General features: G+C 35.0%; 2 protein-coding genes across 3 annotated transcripts; one reads left to right on the top strand and one right to left on the bottom strand.

Annotated features, from left to right (window-relative positions):
* Positions 1-254: 254 nt before the first annotated feature.
* LOC144837700 (sarcosine dehydrogenase, mitochondrial-like) lies at positions 255-15,033 on the top strand. Of its 2 annotated transcripts, none has more exons than XM_078692917.1 (17): positions 255-272; positions 779-1,112; positions 3,507-3,691; positions 4,037-4,216; positions 4,332-4,455; positions 4,872-5,077; positions 5,471-5,600; positions 5,788-5,965; positions 6,377-6,518; positions 7,346-7,429; positions 8,214-8,327; positions 9,992-10,130; positions 10,994-11,104; positions 11,377-11,524; positions 12,199-12,455; positions 13,077-13,245; positions 14,288-15,033. In XM_078692917.1, exons 2-17 carry the CDS (start codon positions 812-814, stop codon positions 14,547-14,549), a joined length of 2,730 nt encoding a protein of 909 aa, XP_078549043.1. In that variant the 5' UTR covers positions 255-272; positions 779-811; the 3' UTR covers positions 14,550-15,033. The 2 variants fall into 2 exon arrangements, with proteins under 2 accessions (XP_078549043.1, XP_078549044.1); XM_078692918.1 differs by lacking the exon at positions 255-272 and adding an exon at positions 327-345.
* A 16-nt stretch (positions 15,034-15,049) lies between these two features.
* Positions 15,050-18,545, bottom strand: LOC144837709 (uncharacterized). The gene is made up of 2 exons (XM_078692934.1): positions 18,319-18,545; positions 15,050-17,971 (listed from the first exon to the last, which is right to left on the bottom strand). Exons 1-2 carry the CDS (start codon positions 18,422-18,424, stop codon positions 17,727-17,729), a joined length of 351 nt encoding a protein of 116 aa, XP_078549060.1. The 5' UTR covers positions 18,425-18,545; the 3' UTR covers positions 15,050-17,726.
* Positions 18,546-18,675: the final 130 nt, after the last annotated feature.

Raw genomic sequence — 18,675 nt, 5'->3', positions numbered from 1 at the left:
ATCCATTTTCGAATAAGGGGTGTTATTTTTTCTTTCTCCCAAAAATACTGTATTTATTTTTTTATACTTTCTCAGTAGTACATATCAAGTGTACACTCTACTACTACTATACCTTTAAAATAATTAATGTGTTTTGTATCAGTGGAAAGTTGGGCCTACGCATGATTTGTAAAAAATGTTTTCCCCCATTCAGAGAATGGTACATTCTACAAATTAGTACTAGCTGTGTGTTTGACTGAGTATCAACAACTCATGGTGGTTTGGTGTTACTGGTTTGTTGTATTTCATTTTAAGTTTCACAACTAGGCCTAAGCTAGTCTATGATTTGAATAGAGACAGTCTTAAGTATGTATATAGGAGTGCACAAATTGGGTACTAAAATAAAGACAATATGTCTAGGAATCAAGGATTGCTATTATTAAATATATCTAGCCACCTGAACTTGTCACTTGTGAATTGTGTGTATTGATTGTACACTGTGCACACGCACAGACAACAGCTCGAATTGTGTCACATTACAACGGTCATCCAGGGCAGCAGGAAAGATATGGATGAGGCTATAGTGTGTAGCCTATGCAGGCTGCAAAACACATTTTTTTATATCAGTTGTACTGTATTGGTTATAAACCACTGTCTTGGCTGCCAGTGTTGGCTGAATATGGCTTCCCATCCATGACATGTTTGTAACACTCGGCCACCTCCCCCGGCCCTATCTCAAAAAGAAAAATTACAATTTCCCATGCACTAATTCTATACTCTTATTATACTCTTATTACAGGTTTTGTTTTCCTGAAGTTTTTGGCAAACCACAATGAACCAGTTGATAATCAGATCCCTGCTAACTGCCAGACATGTTAAATCTGTCCAACGAACTGTACCCTCATGTTTCTATAGTAGTACAGCAGGCAGTGATGTAGGAAGTGAGGTTCCCTACAAGACTCTTAAATCAGAAACTACCACTGCCCCAAACTCTGTCCCCGCAGAAGCAGATGTGGTTGTCATAGGGGGCGGGGCTGTAGGTTGCAGTACATTATACCACTTGACAAAGTTGGGAGTAAAAAATGTTGTTTTGATAGAACGAGACCAATTAACAGCGGGAACAACTTGGCATACTGCAGGCAAGTTTTTGGGACAATTTAGAATAAATGTACTTGTAGACAGGCAGCCCAGAGACATTTGGTTAGATGAGCTAGGTACCAATATCTGACTATTTAAGTGTGTTTGGGGTCACTTGAAGTCAATGAAAATGGGAGTCTGCCGGGTACCCCCTGCTGCGTCTAGACCGGGGGACTCCGAAAGGTGCTAAAAAATCGGCACCGGTTAGATGAGAGAGATACCACCTAATTTTACCACCATGGGATGCCCATTGGCATCCTTATACCAGTATCACAAACGACAGAGTTTTTGTCTGCTGCAATAGGCCCGCCAGACCCCCCGAGGGAGGGCCTAAAATGGGGCTAGCATAGATGAGTGAGGTACCACTCAAAATTAATGCCAAATGAACAAGTTGTGTTCATACAATACTAAATGGATAACAACAGACTAATTGTCTGCTGCACCGCAAGTACCAGACACCCTAAAGTTAGACTAGAGACGTGCCCCACAATACAAAAGGTTATTTGTAATTGAAAAATTTGTAAACTTGTTGTGAATAACTCATACCGTCTATAAAGTATATAGCCTTCCTTCAAAAAATGGAACGCTGCGGTTACCTACAATATTTATGTGTGACTATGAAGTATAGTGTATCATCATCATAGAGGATTATAGTGAATTTAATATATTACACTATAATATCTATGGTATCATGTACTGTAGTTTACATTAGGCCTATAGCATTCGATTATTTTTTTCTAGACCACCAGCCGATACGTAGGCCTACTCAACTGTATCAATACCACCTATTTACATTGATATATTTAGTTTCCTCAACAAATTGCTGTAAATAAATATAGATAGAGCTATCAGGGGCAGTCGTAGGACTATTTTAAGAGGGTTGCCCAAAGACTCCAGGGCTGTAGACACTGAGTATTTGAGCAAGCAAATTGTTAAATGACACCCCTAGATGGCCGCAAATGGTACTCTCGCAAGTAAAATTCATAATAATTTTTTTTTCGTTCAATGCGAACGTCACATGGAAGTCCCAGATGAAGGTACTTTTGGTACGGTAATACATTCTAATAACTGTACTCAATTAATGTAAATTAATTATCAATTAATAATTTTAAAAAGTTATACAAAAAATATGAAGCTGTTGCTATAAATATTGAGCAAAAGGTTAAATTGTATAATTTGGAATTTTAATTCATTTAAAAATGCTAAATAAAGTCAGATGTTAAAACCACAATTTCCAAAAATTCATTTTTATTTATCCACTATAAACTTTACAAAAGTGTTGTTTTAAAACAAAGAAAATAATGATAGGACAATTGCAGAAAGAAGCAAACTTTGCTCTGCTACCGGTATAACACGGTTCAAATTTCGGAACGTCTATAAATTACTACGGAAATTCAGCTTAATATTTACGAACGTACGGAAATGAAGATAAATAGAGTACTACACGCATCGGAAATACAAAACTATACGTACAATTATGATTTGGCCTAAAAATTGGCCTTAGATTACGAAAAACCCCCGGCAAAACTCAATAATTATGGACAAATCAATTATTAGCCTTGGCAATATGCCTAATATTTAAAAGGAATGAATATAGGCTATATTTCGTTTGTCGATGAATTTTTGAAATCATGTGTGAATGATTGATCCATTAGAGGTAATCTGTGATGGCTCTAGTAACACTGCTATGCGTGGGTAATTTGTGAATAACGTAGTATGCTACATACACGAAGATCTACAGGGAAGATCTGTACTGTAGTTCATTGCGAGAGGAGGGGGAAGTCCGGTAATGTGTCATGAAAAATGTAACAAGCCAGAGATGAAATAAAATCACTAACATTTAGCTGATTGTCGTTGTTTTAGTCGTCGTCAGAAGTTTATCGACCGACATCTATTTCTCATGTGTAGTAGAGCGTTTCTTTGATTGAATAATATTGTTTGTATTATAACACAAGTTTATTTTGGATTTTCAGTAAATTACCAATGGTTTATTCAAAGTCAAACTGTAACTAATCCCTCAATATTCAATCAAAATGTTATTGTTATACTACTATATTGTTGAAAAATGGATTGCGTGATATGAAAATGGATTGATAGTAAAACGTAATAAAGATACGTTCTTGTCTGGTTATTAGGTATTCATGCTCTGATGAAGCAGAGGATTATTTTTATAGCGTTCCATTTAAAATAAATTTTATTACAAAGAAATATTTTGGTTGTGAAGGTCGTTTTAACAATTCTGACATCTGACAAGATTTGAACCCAGGAACCTGGGATTGGTAGCCGAACATTTAACCACCAAGATACAACTCCAGTCTAGTATGTTTATAATTATTTTAATGGAATTAAAATTGTTTGTTGATAGACTGGCATTACTAAAACTTGTTTACTTACAGGTTTACTATGGCGGTTACGACCCAACGACACGGACACAATCCTACACAATTACACAAGAAACTTGATACGAGATGTACTGGAAGAAGAGACTGGGATCAACCCTGGTTGGATAGAAAATGGCGGTATATTTATAGCATCTAACAAAGAAAGACTGGATGAATATAAACGCATGATGACTGTAAGTGTGTATGAAAAGGGCGGCTGAATAGAATGAAATCTCAGACACTGTTTGCCCTCAGGCCAACCAGAGTTTGATTGCCCTCTCTATTTCTTGGTGGCCGAAATAAATGGCGGCCGAAATAATCAAACATCTAATTGAGATTGGTCTATACTGTTGTATTCCTCAACAGATGCAAAACATTGTTGTAATCTTTTTTTATTTTACTAGGTTGCTTCAGGACCGACCATTTTGTCTATTTGAGTTGCCCTGGGATTGAGGAAAACTGATTCTGCAAGCCCAGCATATTTCTTATATATATTCTTTATATTTCAATCAATAATAAATGTTTTTTAAATTTTCTAGTTGGGAAAGGCATTAGGTATTGAGTCACATATTCTTAGTCCAGAAGAAACGAAAGACTTGTACCCACTTATGAACGTAAACGATATGCATGGCGCCCTCTATAGTCCAGGTGATGGCACTATGGATCCAGCAGGTTACTGCACGGCTTTGTCACGAGCTGCTACAAAAAGTGGAGCTAAGGTACAGTATTTAGAAATAACTATTTTGCTAGGACACAATTGGGAGATAGTGCTCTTGAGCTATGTAATTTAAAAACATTAAGTTCATCTATATACAAGTTTATTTTTATATTTAGGTGATTCTGAACTGCAATGTGACGGGTATAAAAGTAACAGAAGACGACATGGGAACTCGACGTGTTCAAGGGGTTGAGACTGATGCAGGGACGATACGTACAAATACTGTCGTGAATGCCTGTGGTAAAAAGTTATTCATATAAATCGTCTTTAATCGTCTTTAATAGGTATTTAAATATTTGGTTATGGTTGTATTTTTATTCATTTTTTTATGTTTAAAGACATCCAACTTCAGCTAGTTTGCTGGATGGATAAAGCATATTTTGCTTTTAACTTAAACTCTCATTTGAGTGAGTGTAGTATAAAGAGGAGTGAGTTATTACTCAGGTACTAGGTCAGGATTGAACACTGGATTTTGTGATTGGAAAGCAAGCATGTTAACCATCAAGCTACAACTCCACAACAAGATACAGCTCTCCACTACCTGCCTTCACTTATGAAACAATGGTACCTACTGTACAGTATATGAAAACTTGGTGAAATCAAAGAAAGGTCACCAACTAAGTAATTGTAACCAGGATCCTGGATTTTCCTTGCAGGTGCGTGGAGCCCATATGTTGGTGCGATGGCAGGTGTAAATGTACCTCTACTTGCTATGCGGCATGCATACATCGTGTCTGAACGAATCGAGGGGATTCAAAATATGCCAAACGTTAGGGACCATAATGCCTCTGTTTATCTAAAACTCCAAGGAGATGGATTGTCAATTGGTGGCTATGAGCCAAACCCACTTTTCTGGGATAAGGTTTGTTTCAAACTACTTGAATAAATATAACGAAGGTGACACCAAATGAGTTTTTTTCCTATCCCAAAAATAAAGTTAAGCTATATTTTAAAGTTTCTCATAGCCCGACTGTGCACTTAGTGACTGCATTATTCTGCTAGTGAGCACAATACTGGCAGGTGGCTGGGATTACCTTGTAGGTGGGGGCCGGATCATCTTGCTGGTGGCTGGATGACCTTGCAGGTGACATGATGACCTTCCCAGGTAGCTAGTTCTACCTGGGAGATGGTAGGATGGCTGCATACTTGCAGTAGGTGTTTGTACAAGCTCTCAAAAAGTTTTTTTATTCCCAATACTGAACATGGAATAATTTTGTTGTCTGCTTTTGTGACAATTTTTCATTTTCATTTGAAGGTTGAGAATGATTTTGCATTTTCATTATTTGAACTTGACTGGGATGTATTCAGCGTACATATAGATGGCGCCATAAACAGAGTTCCGGTCATTGAGCAAACTGGTGTCAAATCTACCGTGTGTGGACCAGGTGAGTACCATTGCTTTTTATGTTTTACATAAGTTCATTTTGTTCTTCCATGGATGAGATCAACACAAAAAAGCATCCTACACCAACATAGGGATACATTTGGCGCCCTTGACTCTACCAGTGCTCCACACATCAATGGCAAATTGTAAGGAAAATATTAAGTTTACTTCACTTGTCTCCTAAATAGAATCTTTCACAGCCGATCACAAAGCACTTATGGGTGAGAGCCCAGAAGTGAGAGGCTTTTACTTAAACTGTGGATTTAACAGCTCTGGTATGATGTTAAGTGGTGGTGTAGGTTGGCAGCTTGCTGAGTGGATTGTGAATGGTAGGCCTACCATTGATATGTACTCCCTTGATATCAGGTAAGATTTATGTCATCAAAGCCTAGTCTACACTAGGAAACTTGATCGAACTGTTGTTTGTAAACTGTGTTAGCTTGTTTTTAAAAACTAAAGTTTGCTAGTGTAAACTAGATACAAAGGTACAAAAGGCTCAGAATTCAGACTCCACCTGACAACTGGAAACTCTCTTTACTACAGTATTCACCCTGTGTTACTTGGGAGTATCTGTCTGAGCATACAAGCTAGTGAGCGATTGACTTGATCTTATGTCTGCTATTGTACAACAGATTGTCCCTTTACGGTGGTAACTTTTGTCCCGTTGCATATTACAGTATATGAAATTGTCATTTCAGTCAATTTCATTGAAAGCCTTTTTGGGCACAACATTTTAAGAACAGTGCATTATTTTATATAATTTTATTTTTACTCAAGACGTTTTCCAAGTTCTGTAACTGGCAACCAAAAATGGATTAAAGAGAGGAGTCATGAAGCTTACGCTAAAAATTATGCGATGTATTTTCCGCACGACGAACCGCTTGCAAGCCGTGGTCTGAGAAAGGACGCCCTCCACAAGGTATGCTTTGTTGTGAAGGCTATAGTGAAATTATATTTTATCTTGTAAAGTTATTTAAATTGGCTCTTTACATGTACTGTACAGTACAGGTGGCTCTTTACATGTACTGTACAGGTGGCTCTCTACATGTACTGTACAGTACAGGTGGCTCTCTACATGTACTGTACAGTACAGGTGGCTCTTTACATGTACTGTACAGTACAGGTGGCTCTCTACATGTACTGTACAGTACAGGTGGCTCTTTACATGTACTGTGCAGTACGGGTGGCTCTCTACATGTACTGTACAGTACAGGTGGCTCTCTACATGTACTGTACAGTACAGGTGGCTCTCTACATGTACTGTACAGTACAGGTGGCTCTCTACATGTACTGTACAGTACAGGTGGCTCTCTACATGTACAGTACAGGTGGCTCTCTACATGTACTGTACAGTGCAGGGTGTAACAACAAACATTTCTTAATACAAGATTTTGTTATTCTTCGCCCTCTACCAATTTATTGTACTGTAGGCCTAGACAAAATTGGTCTGGTCTACACCACTCGTGTGTGTGTGCAGTACAGTAGCAAAAATGTGTATAACAAACAAATACACAACATCTCTCTCTTTTAATATAGAATTTTTCGAATGAATTATCAATATGGATAAAAAAATGACAGTTCATTTTTCAATTAACATTGTTTTCATTTCTCGATATGCAGATGGCTAGTCTACCATACTCTACTAGACTAATTATCATAAATAATGAATTGATACATCATCAAAATGTGATTATTGCCTTAACATACATGTTAATTATTATCATTGACTATTGGATACAATTGCAGGTACTTGAAGATGCTGGCTGTTTGTATCAAGAACGTCACGGATGGGAAAGACCTGGCTGGTTCAATCTTGAATCTCCAGCACCGGTAAATAATAGTTATATCCTGTCGTTTTAAAAATATACTGCCCTCAATAAAAAAAATGACCACTATTCTATAACTTAACATTTTACCCAGATCCATATATTGAAAGAGTTCAGACATTGAATGGATTAGAAGCCATTTTTGTGTCCAAAATATTACGCGCTCCATGCACGCTCTATGCGTGTGCGTTTAATTTGGATAGTGGTTCTCTATAGTTAATGTATTGTTTTTACATTTTGTTGTTTAAAATCATGTACGCATTAACGTAATAATTTTGTTATTATTTTAATGAAAACCTTTAAACAAATGGATTGTTTTGATATTAAATTCGGTAGTTAAAGCCTTTTGAACATTATGTATTTTTATAACAGCCAGTAATGTACCACGTGACTTTCTAAAATCTATGAACGCAATGTCGTAACTTTTTCAATATATGGCCCTTATTTTACCTATCTAATACTGCCCTATAAAAAAAAAATCTTTATTTTACAGTATAAGTAACATTTTATCCATCCAATGAATGAGCTCTATCTGCAGTATTCATTGAATTCATGATGTTCTAAACGTACAGAATATAGCCGAGAATTTCCAAACGCAGCATTCGCAAAGAAATTGGTTTAAAAATACAGTTTTTGCCGCCAACAAAGCTGTTTTAAAATGTTAAATGGGTGCGAATGACTGGATGGAATCAAAAGTTGTCTTGGCTTAAACGGCTTGAGTATTTAACCAAATTACAAGTTTGTATAATACAAATATTTGATATGTTTATGTTAACTATTTATTTCAGTTAAAACCTTATGATTATTATGGTTACTATGGTATCGAAGCAAACAAAGATTATGCATATGGCAAGTTGCTTAGCGACGAGTACACATATGACTTTCCTAAACACCATGATAAGGTATTACTTTATTTGATTGTTTTAAAATGAATTCTGTTCCAACATATTATCATGATGAAAAAGAAAGCCCCAGTGAGTATAATAATATAATGAATGTTTATGAGTGTAATGGTACAAATAATGGCATGAGGTGAATGATGAAAGGTTATATTTCAACAAATTAAAAAAAAGTGCGTACTATTGCACGCCATGTGACCCACAATCGTCCAATCAAATGACAGGAAATAATTTAGATGTATAATATCTGTATGTGACATGACAACCTTCTTCAAGTAGATCTTGTCGGAATACTTTATTCAATTTTTCTCATCTGTTTAATCCCTTTGTTTAACCACATAGAAACATTATGGTTTGACAGCCATATGAGATGTTAAACTTTCTATATCACTTTATTTTTGACAAATAATTAAATAATTGTCTATTACTACATTCAGATTTCAGTTAAGTTTAAGGTTTAAGTAGACACACAACAATTCAACAGTACGAACGTCAGGTATATTCCGTTTATTTTAGCTGGCTTAACACAATACCACTGCTTACCGGCAAGCTGGCTTAACAACACCACTGCTTGTTTTTTTTTTTGTTTTTTTTTTATTTATTTCGGTATATAAAAAACATTACAAAAAGCAGAACAAGTCTGAAATTATTGTAGTACATATAATAAAAAGTTACATTACAGAACAAAAATACAAACAAATTTACAATATGTATAAAAAAATAAATATACTGTACATTAATCTTTAAAATTTATCCAATATATATATTTATCAAGGTTTTAATTTATTTTTAGCAATATCTACAATAGTATTAATTTAAATGAATTTATTTATTTACTTATAAAAATCCTATATAAAAAAAAAAAAATTTATTGAGAGTTAAGCAGATCAACAATATACGGTACAGCAGACCGTTTATATCTGTCGGTTTTGCATTTAGGCACTTCCAGATTTCCACCATTGGATCTAAGGTTTAATTTTCACTTGCGGCAAGGAGGGAGCATATCCCTGTGCAAAGCCGATTTTATGAGACCCTGACCAAAGGAAAGGACCAGACTTTCCCTCCTTGCCGCAAGCGAAAGGAGTTGCGTCTCCTCTAAAGCTAAATCGTACGATATATAATTTTTTCCCAGGATAGTTCTTAGAGCTCTTTTTTGAACAGCTTCAATTTGATATGCTAATTTTTTAGTAATTGCACCATGCCACACAGGGCATGCATACTCAAGAATAGGTCTAATATAGCAACAGAACACCTTGATCAGGTCATCCACATATTAAAACAATACATAGTATACAGACGCACACATTTATCAATCAATCAATAATACTGTATGTTGTCAAGGACAAATATATAATAATACTGTACTCAACAAAGTAATGAAATTCACTCCATCTTGACAGGATTCAATATTTCGCCATTAATATCATCATTAGGGCTGAATTGCAATAATTGCATTGCATATTGTATGTATTAAATCATTTTGATACCTCATGACAGTATGGATGCATGAGTAGCAAAAATTTGTATAACAAACAAATGTTAAAACGCAGTGAAAAGTGGGAATTTCTGATGCCATGATAGTCGTCATATTGGATCATAGAAGGCGAATAATGTTCAAATATAGTTTAAAACTTTCCAATTACAATTTATTTATGTTTTGTTCTTAGATTGGCAAGGAATGTTTAAGTTGTCGAAATGACGTTGCTGTGTTCAACATGTCTTACTTTGGAAAGTTTTATCTGACTGGACCAGATTCACAGGCAGCTGCTGATTGGATATTCTCAAACGATATGACCAAAAATGAAGGTACTGTATGCTAAATTGGGGAATAACCTGCGACACATACCAAAACTTTCTTTTCCCCTAAGGGTCCATTCGTGTCGTGTGGCAATGACGGGGCTGAAAGTACCACTACACTGGAGTAAAAACCTCCCTCCCCAGAGAAAGATCACTGGGCCTAAAAATGGCAAATTTTAACTGCATCCAAACTGAAATTAGTGTCCTATCTTTTGCATTACACATTACAAAATTTAGGGGGCCGTACCGGCTGGGGACCCCCCACCCCACACTTTGAATCCACCTATGCCCCCTACTCTTCCGAAAAATGTACTAGTTTCTTTCAAGTGCACATGAGCCAGATGTGTACACTGGACCTCCAGCTTTAAGTCCTTATCCAAGAAGTTCTACCATCAGAACAATGGTCGAGGAGTGTCTTGAACATGTGCCGATTGTATAGCTATGGTTTGCGGAGCCGCTGCCTTAACCGCTCGGCCACTCGACTCGTCTTAAATTCTACCCTCAATAGAAAAAAAATTACTACCTTGATTATATTGAGATTATCTAAACCAGTGTTAACAACACCATACTTTTATTTAAGTTAATTATTTCTGGTCTGATTGAGTCTGGTTTTTTTATTTTGAATTTATCAACATTAGTTAACATCAGAGCAATCAACCCAATTTAAATATATTATACCAACTAACTGACTTAAAAATCGATAATAATTCTCCATATCACTCACATTGTAATACTGTATTTGTTGACTTTAAAATACCAATTTGTTGGCTAAACCATATTTTGCAATTTTGCTACAGTATGTGCGAAAAGTGATGATGATTTTGTAATTAATTTTGTTCAGAATGTCAGGATTGAATTTGTTTTTTTTTTAGGTTCAACTGTTTATACATGTATGTTAAATAAACGTGGGGGCGTTGAGGGCGATCTAACAGTTAGTATGATTGAATCTGGTGATGGGAGTCCAGTTGAACCACAATTTGAAGGTTGGAAATTGGACTTTTATTATCTCAAATCAAAATACTTTACCAACAACTATTATATTTTATTGGGATAATTAGAATATAATTCACATACAGTAAAACACCTCATTTGGGAGACACCTATTATAGGGAACACACCTATGAAACAAATGAGTCACAATATATATTTTAACACTACAACCAACTACAGATACTTTGCTAGGTCCCAAAGATGTCCCCTTAATAGAGGTTTTACTGTAGTATAATTCATATTAATCTGTTTTAAATTTGTTCAGGGCGTGGTTTTTATGTTGCTGTTGGTGGGGGTGCAGCGGAGCAGGGCAAGCAACATATACTAACAGAAATACAAGATAAAGGCTTTAATTGTCAACTATTAGATCACAGTGAAGATATGTGTATGATAAGTATACAGGGTCCAAAAAGGTAATTCTGCTGTATTTATTAATAATTATACAATAAATTTTTTTTTGGAAAGTCTTTATGAATTGTTTGAAGGTTTGCATGGCGAAATCAGGAGTGAGGACGATCAAATCATAAGGGCGATCAAAGCATATTGATCGAAATGTTGAGAAACTCAACAGTTCTTTTCAGAACTAATATATGTGGTGTACCGCAAACTTTATATCAACATCTTTATGAATTATTGTAAAATATAAAGATTCTACTTGCAATATTTGTATGTAAATTTGTAACCATTCGAAACATTTTGATTTTTTATAGCAATATATTGTTTTTTTATTTCACTAAAAAGGATACTCCCCCCAAAGTGGTTCAGTAATATGTATTGTTGTTGTTTATATCAAGGCAATCCAACAACATGATGCTGAGCTCTGGAACTCTATATGTGGCTCTGACACAATCAGTTCCACGCCCCTTAACAGATACCGCACGCCGCAGAAAAAATGTTACATAGTACAGTACTGTTGGTATTTTTTGCAGACATAACATCAAATGACTGTTACACAAGTTCCTATCTTGGCAAGGCGAGCTCAGTGTCCTGTTGTTAGATTGCTTGTTTATAGGATATATCTAGACATCTGCTGTGTGATGTAACATAAAATAAAAATAACTAACAAACATTTTTATATTACAAACAGCCGTGCAGTTCTCCAAGCTCTCACCGACACAGATCTTAGCAATGACAACTTCCCATTCTCCACCCAGCAAATGATTAAAATTGGCAAGCATACAGTGCGTGCTATGCGGCTGTCATTTGTGGGTGAGCTAGGCTGGGAATTACACATGGACAATGATGTATCGGTTGAAGTGTACAAAGCTGTTATGGCTGCTGGTGCTGATCATGGGATTGTTAACGCAGGCTACAGAGCAATTGATTCGCTTAGCATTGAAAAAGGTATTGAAGGGACGCCTATGTTAAAGGGACACCTGTATTAAATGGCCACATGTTAATTAAAGAGATGCCTGTATTAAAGGGACACCTGTATTAAAGGGACACATGTTGATTAAAGAGATGCCTGTATTAAAGGGACACCTGTATTAAATGGCCACATGTTAATTAAAGAGATGCCTGTATTAAAGGGACACCTGTATTAAAGGGACACTTGTAATAAAGCGTGCCTGTATTAAAGGGACACCTGTAATAAAAGATGCCTGTATTAAAGGGACACCTGTATTAAAGGGACACCTGTATTAAAGGGACACCTGTAATAAAGAGACAACTGTAATAAAGAATGCCTGTATTAAAGGGATGTCTCAAATGGAAGCCTGTATTAAAGGCACACCTGTATTTACGGGACATCTGTATTAAATGGCTCCCTTTATTAAATGGCCACCTGTATTACAGACACCTGTATTTTTTATTTCAACCATCTTTAAAGAGGTAACCCTTCCAGTTTAACCCAGTGGGTTAACTAGTATTAAATTGACACCCGTATTAAAGGGACGGTATTGTTTAAATTTAACCTTTTCAACTTAACCATAAAAATTACATTACTAATACTGTATCTTGTTGTAGGTTACAGGCATTGGCATGCAGACATCCGGCCAGATGACACACCACTAGAGGGCGGTCTCGCCTTCACTTGTAAACTTAAGTCCGATGTCCCATTTCTAGGCAGAGAAGCGTTGGAGAAACAGAAAGAAGGAGGGCTGAAACGAAGACTAGCTTGTTTCACAATTGATGAGTAAGTGTAGTTTACCATCTTTCCTTGGAGTACTGATAGGAAAGTAAAGTTGAGGAAGAAAATAGACAATAGACTGGCAGGATGTGTGAACACATATTAAGAAAGCATGTCATAATAGACTAGTAGTGTGAACTGGCCATTCCAGAAGTCTTATTGTAGCAAGCACTCTCAACTTTTGTATTTCTATTTTTGGACTTGCATGGTGTTTACCACAATCCTTGTATTGGCCATGCAAACCTTTTAACAATGAGTGTAGTAATTACAGAATAGTATTAAGATTATGAAAGTAAAAATGGTTTTGTATTGTTGAAATAAGTAGGAGGGGCGGAGTCTTTTTGTGGCCCAAACAATACCTTTTCAATTAGTATAATTAATAGTTGTTACAAACACAGTGTCAAGTGACACAAAGCAGAGGGGATTCGAGCAACCCATTTTTTGTTCAATACACATTACTGTACTTTTAAACTCTTCATTCATGATAGAAAAACGCAGTAGTATTCTGACACATGTGTGACCGTGTGTTTCATTTAAAATAGTTCATAAAGTTGAAATGTATGTATGCTATGGCCTCGCGCACTGATGAGTGAAAGGTGTGGGTAAAGACATCATTAGTAGGCCTATACAGTAGTACCAGTTTTATGAATTCCACTGAATATAGAAGTTTGCTGATTTAACAAGTTTAACCTTATTGTTTCTTTTTTTTCATCGTTTTAGCCTTTTTAATGTTTTTTTTTTTGTTCATTTTTTTTATCAGAAATTGAGAAGAATAAATGTTTAGTTGATAGCTTGAGCTGATATTTTTATTTTATACAAAAACTCCAGCTCAAGTATAGTTGTTACCTATGAGTTACTGTGTGGCATGATGTAACTTTTCCACATAGAATCTGTATCTATCCTGTGCGAAAACCGCCCGTCCGCAGTGTGTATATATAACATAGATTCTATACAGTATTTTGATTATCATTACCGCTCATTTGTGTAAATTGGCCTTTACTGTAATCGCTGAACCAAGACTAAATGAGCTATATAAATTCTCTTTCAGTCATGAGGCTCTACTAGGTTTCGAGGCTATATGGAGGAACGATCAAATTGTCGGATTCATCCGCCGTGCTGATTACGGATTCGCCATAGGGAAAAGTTTAGCGTATGGATATGTGACGCATCCTGATGGAAAAACAGTCACTGCTAAATTCATCAGGGAAGGAAAATATGCCATTGAGAAGATGGGAATTAAATTTGCAGCTGATATTCACATGAAATCGCCGTTCGATGCAGAAAATAATAGAGTTAAAGGAAATTATTAAAGGATTATAATAAATTGTCACAAGAATAAGCTATTTTAATTTAAACCTGCCGATTTCTCAAATGGCAAGCACATATGGAAACTTACTGTAGCAAAATACATACAGTATGTATAGCGAGTAGAAAAAAACCCATTATGGACAACAATTTGAAAAAAAAATGATTACAATTTGTAGTAAACAATTTTAAATGAAAAGAAAAAAGTAAAAAAAAAATGAAATAGTAAAGTCATATTGACTACTATAGTAATTAAAATATTAATAGGTTTCATTAGTAGTGATGATTAATAGTGGTGGTCGAGATAAGAGAGTTTGATATATTGATACACAACAAACATAATTTTATGTAGACCTCAGGGAAAGTAGTGATTCTTTCAATATATTTAATAAGCTATTTTTCTGCCAGTATTATGAAAATATTAAAAGATTATTAATAATTTAATTATTTTAATAATAATGTTCAAAAACAGTTCCAGCTGGAAGAGAATAAAGATTTACAACACTTTTACTGTAGTGACCATTGCACATGTTTTATTGGATATCTCATGATTACAGTACAGGGTACATATTACTTCATACACAAGAGAGAACAGAAGGGGGTTTGTCCCCTGTTTTACATACAGCTGTATGTAAGGGAAGGAAAACCTGTATACAGCATTTTGATCCCTGTACGGTGTACATTTTTAGTTTGGTATATTTTAACACACACCAACTTTGTTGGGGGTGAAATACTCTGCATTTGATAAGTATATTTACTTTGTACAAAATGTGAACTATATCAATTTTCCTACACTATATTTTTTATTTAAACTACAGTACATTATTTTACAAGTTTAACAATCTAAGGTATGTATTTAATAACTATATAGTAAGTTATGATTAATGTTTCAATGATCAGTACATATGGTATCCATATATAGTAGTGTAATATTTGTGGGTAAGTTGGAGTATACAGTAAATGAACATGATGATCTGATATAGGCACATCTACAATTATTACTTTTTATTGTCATTAAAACAATTGTACACTTTGTGGATTTTGATTGGTTAACTCTCTAGTTTTAATATACAACAACTATGGATTCCCTTGTTTAAAACACCCCCTTATTCCCTGCCATTGCATATTAATGACATCCAGGTATTTCGTTTCCAAAACCATTCGTTACGACCACTTAAAATAAAGGCCCTCTCGCTCATGTAAAGGCCACTTTAAATACATCTATCTTTAGCTCTCCACCTTCTAAATATATTGCTGTTCCAACAGTGATGGTCCCCTATTAGAGGAACTTAAATGGGTCAAAGTGCATCTACATCTAGGAATGTTATTTGAAGATAATATGAAATATTAATATAGAATATTGTATAATTTACATAAGGAGTACACTTTTGTCGTCTGCTACTAGGCATCCTTCCCATCAGGCATTGCTCAGGCTAATTTTAAGTGTACTTTCTTAAATTTTAAACCTTCATTGCTACCCTTTACAGTACTTACATGTAGGAGAACCAATATACTAATTACTATAATTATATTATTTTAATTTAAAGATTGAGAAACTCAAAAAACTGACCATTGACTATTACGTTGAAATCAAGTAGAGTATGAATTAAGATAATGGAATGGTTGAACCATGGATTAAATTAATCCATGGTTGAACAGAACAAAGTGATATGCCCTCATCTTAGCAACAATTCACAAGGCAGGTTCTTCCAAGTATAATATATAAATTAAAAACACTATTTGATATTATATCATATGAAAAAATAGGAAAGAAATAATTCTATAAATAACACATACAGTATTTGGAAAACGATTAATATACTTAAATTCATTCACAAAGAACAATACAATTCTAGTCTTTTTCATCAGTTCTTCAAATCGGTCGCCAACTAAAACAACATTAGACAACCCACTTATTATTTTTATTCTTTATTTCAAACCAACAGTGTAAAACACCAATAACAGGTTGAAAATAAAATAACTAAACTATAAAATATGAGCCAATATAAATATATACAAAATGAAAAAAAGATTATTTAAATAATTTCATTAATAATACATTTAAATTGAGAAAAATTACAGTTAAAAATATCTAAAGAATTATTTTTTAAAAGACATGAATTGTACAAAGACGAGAGTCTACAGAAAATACCATTTTTACATACATTGACACGAGAAAATTTAACATGAAGAAAGGGTTTACTACGAAGATTACGAACAGGAACATTAAAATAAAACAACGAAACAATATTACAATCAAACTTAGAAGTAAGACATTTATACAGGAAGTGCAAGTCCTGTCTTGCTCTCCTAGATGTCGGGGAAACAATAGGAGGCAGGTTGGCTGCTGGGCCGACAAAGCGCAAGAACTTGTTATGGGTCCGATCAATTCTGGAGGCTTAATACGGAAGATTTTTAGAGTACAGTTTAATCTGTACATCATTTACTTGTAGGATACTCAATTCATCTTCAATTTATATTTACATTAAAAATAAATATTTCAGCACCTTTATTCGTACACCCTTTAAAAATATAAAATAAAATTTCATGTTGGCACTCAATTAAAATCACATCAAGGATTTTCTTTTTAGATCTGTATATATAAATAATAAATATCATTTTTAGTTGGTTATACCCAGATATACTGTAGACAAGCATTGTATTGTGGTAACTGTTTACTGATATGTAATGTAATGAGTATCAAATTAGGGCGTATTCGACTGGTCACTAGCAATCACCTCAAAGTGTTTGTGACTGCTTGCATATGAACAGCAAGAATCTAGATCTGCTGAAATTGTATCTGCTCAAAACAGCAGTCAAATTCAAATCAAGTCAAATACGCCTGTTACCATGCATAATTCGGTGCACCAACCTCCACACATTTTACATGTGCTGCGAGGCTGTGACGATGCTCTTTCATCAATTGTATTGTATGTTTCCACTCTGGGTTTGAATTCTGCTGAAACTGCTGCTCGTCTAAATAAGGTATTCGTTATTGCTTGGTTTCCCACTAGAGATGCAACACAAGGATGTAACGCAAGTTACAAGCGATGGATTTTTCCATTTCAGTTACTTGTATTGTAATTGGCAAACTTTTTTTGTTGCATCTACGTCCTTGCTTTGTGTCTCTAGTGGGAACCAAGCTTAATTTAAAGCTACTTTTCTTGATTCTCATGATATTATTATAATGTAGCATAAGGCATGCCTTCTATTTGCTCGGGTGGTTTCTTCCCCTTTTTCTTCCCTCCTCCTTTATCTGCATTCTTATCATCATCTTTCGCTTCCTCTTTTTCAATTTGCTCACGAGCTTGTCGACTTGAATCTATCAATTCCTGAATTTTGACAATAAGGTCGTCATTCTTTTGTTCAAGTTCAGTTAAATAATTGTCTAGTTGATCAATCGTGTTATTCAGCGATTCATATTCTGCTGCATGTGAAAAAGAGAAAACATTTGTATGTAATTATTATTATTATTAGTAATGTAGAACCCATATATAAGAACAAAACTATCCCATGCCAAACTACTCTAGTTAGTACAAATTTTAGTTAAAAAGAGTAGGCCCTAACCCGGCCCAGGCCAGTAATAAAACTCTCTAATAAATGATGTACAGTATTTATTGGTGAAAAGAAGGGAAAACAGTCTTTTTAAAAGTCCAGGCCAACCAAGTGCTCACTGCAGGTGATTCAACATTAGGGCTAGGCCTGGATTTATCCTAAAAGTCAGCCTAGATAGATATACACCCATCATGGAATCCATTCACCACCACCACCCACCTTGCTCAGTTTCTTCAACATCATCTACCATCATGTCTTCTTGATTTTCACTCTCAACGTCTGAAGATTCATTTTTATCTCCACCAATTCCCGTATGACCATTCATATTGTTATCGTGTCACAATCCTTATCCTTTAAGCCTTTAATTATTATTATTTATTAACTAAAAACATCAACAAAAACTGTTGTTTTTCACTCTTATTTTTTCACTTCTTCACATGATATGATTAGGCTTCTACGAAAAATATGTGTCTGGAATTCAACTTAACATATTGATCGTGTTGGACCACCAAAATCCCCATTTCTTTACTGTGGTTTTTATAATTGGTATATCACATTAACCAAAGGGTAGAAATA

This window comes from Antedon bifida, chromosome 3, assembly GCF_963402885.1.
Source record: "Antedon bifida chromosome 3, ecAntBifi1.1, whole genome shotgun sequence".
NCBI classification, from domain to species: domain Eukaryota; kingdom Metazoa; phylum Echinodermata; class Crinoidea; order Comatulida; family Antedonidae; genus Antedon; species Antedon bifida.
This window is presented reverse-complemented; position numbering and strand designations above follow the sequence as displayed.

Coding starts and splice junctions, on each gene's coding strand:
- LOC144837700 (XM_078692917.1), top strand. CDS start 812: ATGAACCAGTTGATAATCAGATCCCTGCTAACTGCCAGACATGTTAAA. Junction 7,430..8,213: donor ATCTTGAATCTCCAGCACCG/GTAAATAATAGT, acceptor TATTTATTTCAG/TTAAAACCTTATGATTATTA. Junction 8,328..9,991: donor TTCCTAAACACCATGATAAG/GTATTACTTTAT, acceptor TTTTGTTCTTAG/ATTGGCAAGGAATGTTTAAG.
- LOC144837709 (XM_078692934.1), bottom strand. CDS start 18,424: ATGAATGGTCATACGGGAATTGGTGGAGATAAAAATGAATCTTCAGAC. Junction 17,972..18,318: donor TGTTGAAGAAACTGAGCAAG/GTGGGTGGTGGT, acceptor TTTCACATGCAG/CAGAATATGAATCGCTGAAT.